Source organism: Echiichthys vipera, assembly GCF_963691815.1.
Source record: "Echiichthys vipera genome assembly, chromosome: 8".
NCBI classification, from domain to species: Eukaryota; Metazoa; Chordata; class Actinopteri; order Perciformes; family Trachinidae; genus Echiichthys; species Echiichthys vipera.
Genome location: NC_139833.1, coordinates 7,118,713 through 7,123,982, shown reverse-complemented (window position 1 = coordinate 7,123,982; position 5,270 = coordinate 7,118,713). Strand labels below are relative to the sequence as shown.

The following is a 5,270-nucleotide window of genomic DNA, read 5'->3' as shown; positions in this document are numbered from 1 at the left end:
TGAATAATACGTGAACGAACCTCTCTGTAAAAACCTTTAGAATACAGAAACTGGAAAGTTTGGTGTCCGTAAGTGCTGCTAAAGGGGAGCTGTGGACACTACACAGGAATATGCTACAAATATTAACTAATAAATATCACCATGAAACTTCCCCAGTTGATGACTTACATTAGGACAAATATTTTTTGTATTACACGTTTTCTGAAATGTTGTTTAAATATGTAAATGAGGCCTAATCTAAAGCTACCTTTTGGTGAATTCAGGAGAAATCTACAACAGATCTTGTATGTTTTCTTTCCACTAGTCTGAAAGAAGGCACGTTAAGGCAGCAATGACCCAAATGTTGTTTCAACTGTAGTGTCTCACCTTCATTTTTCAGCATTTCTCTTTTCTGTAACATAAACCATTTCCTCAAACAGCTCCCTTAAGAGTCTCGACATCCTGATAGTGACACTCCCGAGCATGATTACATCATCCACTAGATGTCACCAGTTATTTAGCGCTTTTCTGACTCAACAATGACATTTTGAGCAATTAACTCTTATCAAGTTGAGTGTATTTGTCAGTGAAACTTGATATTTTTCCTCCCCGGTTGGCCTTTGGGAGTCAAAGAGCAAATAATCCCAGAAGAAGAGATCATTAAACAAAAGTGGGAGGCGGTTTTCAACCCAGTGACCAGCTGTGAAGGCCGGTGGGAACCTCCTAACTGAGACAATAAGTGGATGTTTGTGGATAGAAAGAAACTCAAGTAGACAAATTGCTCCTAAGTACATCCGATATTTGTATGAAATCATTTTACACGAAACCAGCTGTGCTACAGTCCCATACAGACTACACATACACCCTCCCATGTCATGTTTCTTTCCAGCTGACTGAAGATGAAGTATGTGGTAATAGAGTAAAGGGGGTGGTTGGTGTAGAGGAGGAGGGAGGTTGTGTGTGGGAGAGAGGGTGGTGGTGGTGGTGTTGGTGGTGAGGGTGTCACTGGGGAAAACCCGCTCTGGGCTGAGGCTTCTGTGGGCCTCCACCTGACACAGCACTCGAAAGCACACAAAACTAGGAAATTCCCCTCATCTTGTCTGATCTAACAAAGGAAGTATTTGCTGGCTGTGGAGGAATTGCATAGCTACTTATAAGACAAATACAAGGCCGAGCCTGCTTCAGTTTGTGTGTGTGTGTGTGTGTGCGCGCGTGTGTGTGTGTGTGTGTTACTTTCAACTGGACCTGTTTGCCAACTCAAATTGCTATTTTGGTATCTCAGCTATGACATGACTTCATCCTTTGTAGTGACACAATCTTTTCTCTTTTTGCATTTTAATTTAATTCATGTGCACATACATCATAGGCTCCAGCCCCCCCGCGACCCCGACAGGGACAAGCAGTTGAAGATGAATGAATGAATGAATGAATACAGCATATAAATATAACATATAACACCTAATCCCAACGATTTAAATATAAATAAATACAAATAAATACCTACAGGTTGTAATAGTTTGTGATAAGAGTTGAAAGTCTAGCCTACTACAATCTCAGGTCAGCATAAATAATGTACAAAAAGTGCCTAAAATAGAAATAATTTTGCAAACTGTTACAGTTTATAGGATTTTAAAAAATCTGCACCGCCTGGTCGTCTACAGGCTTTATCTCCATTGAGATTCAAACACTTCTACATCACCATGAAGATGAATAATAATAAAATAAACATTAAAAAAAAATGGCACTGTGCAGAGCTTTGTATCTTAGTATCACAGCAAAGAGTCATTTTAAAGTGCAAACACACCAAAGAAAGTCCTTCCCTCGTCTGTCTCCAACTCTGAGAGCTGGTTGGTTTCCGTCCACAGTCGGTCGCCTTTGTACAGCTGAAACACTGCACCCAGATAAATGGCGTTGTACCAGCCCTGTCCGTCTCTGTAGCTGTCTTCCTGGGCAGTGTTTTGGCACGCTGACCTCACCGCGCTCATCAGAGACGCTTTCCTTCCAATGGAGTCTGAGAAGCGCCAGATCTTGTGGCTGAGTGGTGTGAGGCGTCTTCCCGCTCCCTCCTCGTCGCCATCGCTGCAGGACACTCTGAACGACGCCTGGCTGTAGACGAAGTAGAGGCCTGTTTGCGGGATAACAATCTGGTTGTTCACAAGTCGGAAGCCGCCCTGAGCGAACGCCTGGCCTTGACCGTTTCTCCACTCCAGCTGGTCTTGAGAACTCTCGCCATCTTCGTAGCTTCCTGGAAACAGATGAAGACAGAAGAAGCGCTGAAATACTTTGGTTCTTCTCTACACCGGGTGTTTAATAATCGACAGGCATGTTATCGAGAAAGCCAATGAATAACTTGTGCAACAACTTCCTTATACTGCTCCTGTTCAACATGCTTCTAAAAAAGGAAGCTGCAAATATCACACCAGAGAAGAAAGAGTCTCTTTTGAACACCGAGATCATGAGCACATTGTGTGCTCCGTACCAAATCGCTATGACTCACCTTCTAAATGGATGGCTGCCTTGGCTTTGCTGCTGATGCGCTTTAACGAGGAGTGGGGATCTGGGGAGAGTAAGACAAATGTGAGCTTGTCTCAAATAAGCCACACAGACTTAAGTATACCTCACACAAAAACCCCTCAGCATTACATGAGCATCCATGCGTATAATCACCTGTTTTCTCAGAAGGGTCCTTCTTCATTAGTGCCTCCGTTTGGTGTGATTGCATCTGTGTGGAGAGAGACAAACACTGATTGTCTAGAGATATCAACACAGAAATGTCCTGTACGAGGTTGTAAAAGATAAAACAATACAGAAAGACAGAGCTACTCCTTACCAACACTTCTGGCCTCCCGCTCCAGTGCCAAGCAAACAGCAGGATGCCTCCTAAACAAAGGGCCACAAAGAGAAGGGCCACAGAGACCTTCCACATCCGCCCTGTGGAGGACTTCTTTTCTACCAACACCACCGTCCTCTCCTCCAGACCCATCTCCACACCATTCAGTGCTGTTGTGTAGTCCACCATACTGTGCACAGCCCTTTCTTCACTGCTTGCAGTTTGTAAAATAAATAGAGCAACTAAACACTTGGCTGGACGCTGTGTCTTCTTCAGGTGCTTCCAGGGCTCTGCGGTGATACTTCTTCTTGTTCTTTGTGTTGCTATTGTGTTAAGAGTGAACTTCTGCCAGGGAGCTTGTAGTATTTATGCTGTGGCAGCTGCTTCTGCAGAGGGGAAACTCCAGTGATGTCACACTGTAAGCGGAGACAGTGCAGCAAGCAGCAGCAGCAGCAGCAGCAGCAGCAGCAGAGCAACCCGGGCCACGGAGAGAAAAAGAGCCGCAGCGGGCCGGGAGGGAAAAGAAAACTCACAGAATCTTTAGTGGAGTTTTACCAGAGCGTGGAACCCAACGGGAGTTGTGGTTTCAGGATGGGAAAGTGGTTGGTCTCTGCTTTTGGGTTTTGAAAAATGACATGCTGTTGTAACAGAGAGACACACACACACACACACACACACACAGACATTGATGCACAAACACAAACAGTGTACACACACTGAGACAGAGACAAAGTCACAAACACACATACCTTGAGCCACCCACAGAATGTAAGCCGTCTGTAACTGCTGAGGTTTGCACATAAATCCACAAGTCACCGGCATCAGAGGTCAGCCCAGATGTTTAGAAATACCACAAAAATGTGTGGATTGTGTAAACAATTCACCTGCTCACCGCCTATATTTGTAACACTTGAACCACCCCTAGTTTATCATTAAGCACCATCTAAACCTTTAGCAGATGGTTTATGACACACTTTAATGTGGCTGTAAGCAGCTCTAAGGACATTTGTCAATAACTATAAAGACATACTGTTATCACAACAGTGTTTTACTACATTCATTATCCGTTTATAGACCAGATAACACAGATGCTATAGTTCTTAATAAATACATCCATAAGATATATCTGCTCTCTTAGTGTTATGCTAAATCCTTTTGTTTACAGTATTAGCAGCCAGAAATGCACTGGAATATATCTAAATTGTGAACATAATAAAAGTCTCAAAAAGGTTAGCACTGTCGCCTCACAGCGAGAGGGTTCCTGGTTCAAATCCCGGCGGGGGCCCTTCTGTGTGGAGTTTGCATGTTCTCCCCGTGTCTGCGTGGGTTCTCTCCAGGTCCTACGGCTTCCTCCCACAGTCCAAAGATGTGTATGTGTTAGGTTAAGTGATGACTCTAAATTGCCCATAGGTGTGAATGTGAGTGTGAATGGTTGTCTGTCTCTGTTCGTCTCTATGTGCCCTGCGATAGACTGGCGTCCTGTCCCGGGTGTACCCCGCCTCACGCCCGATGTCAGCTGGGATCGACACCAGCAACCCCGCGACCCCGACAGGGACAAGCGGTTGAAGATGAATGAATGACCGCTTTACACACACAGGTACCATAATATATTTATAAACTCATGTTAATTCATGTTAATTCAAGATTAGGATCTATTTTTCATGAGATCTGGCAATGCAATAAAAATGTTAACCCTAACCCTTAAAACAAAAGATATACAATAATAGATAGAATAACAAAACCATAAGTAATAAATTATAAGATAGAAAGTATCACTAAATAATCCCTTAAATGCCCCAGGGGTACCATGTTGTGTTGTTTTTCCTTATGACATCAGACACAGTTCGCCTTTCTACTTTCAGATCTACTTCACTCTCAAAAGGGAAAACTGTGTCGAAGGAAAACTTGGCAACTCTCGCCTTTCTGTTTCTGAACCGAGAGATGAAGCAACTCAACAGACTGGTTTTTACACTTCTCCTTACTCACCACTGTCTCTGCCTCGAATTCCCCGTTTTCACTTTTTCACCTGATGTTTTGAGCTCGAAACTAAATGTTAAAGAGTGTGGGCTTTTTATCAAACATGCTTGAAATGTCCACTTAGTTCTGTTTTCATTGGCCAGTGGTGTTTGTGATTTTTAGCAGCATGTGTGACTGCTCTGTTTGTTGGCTCAGCCTGCAGAGTGACTTTCAGTGAATTGTTTGTGTATCTTGGAAACCTGTCAGGACTCAAATGCTACAACAATGACTGAAGTGTGTGTGTGTGTGTGTGTGTGTGTGTGTGTGTGTGTGTGTGTGTGTGTGTGTGTGTGTGTGTGTGTGTGTGTGTGTGTGTGTGTGTGTGCGTGTGTGTGTGCGTGTGTGTGTGTGCGTGTATGTGTGCACTTCCTCTTGTGTGCAAGAGGAAGCAGGTGATACCTCACCTTCGTGTCAGGCTTTGACTATTTTATTCCAACATGCAAAC

General features: G+C 43.8%; 1 protein-coding gene across 1 annotated transcript; it reads right to left on the bottom strand.

Moving 5' to 3' along the window:
* Positions 1–1,550: 1,550 nt before the first annotated feature.
* tnfb (tumor necrosis factor b (TNF superfamily, member 2)) lies at positions 1,551–2,998 on the bottom strand (the record flags this gene model as incomplete). Its single annotated transcript, XM_083918196.1, has 4 exons — positions 1,551–2,224; positions 2,477–2,536; positions 2,647–2,701; positions 2,810–2,998. 4 exons carry the CDS (start codon positions 2,996–2,998, stop codon positions 1,767–1,769), a joined length of 762 nt encoding a protein of 253 aa, XP_083774322.1. The 3' UTR covers positions 1,551–1,766.
* Positions 2,999–5,270: the final 2,272 nt, after the last annotated feature.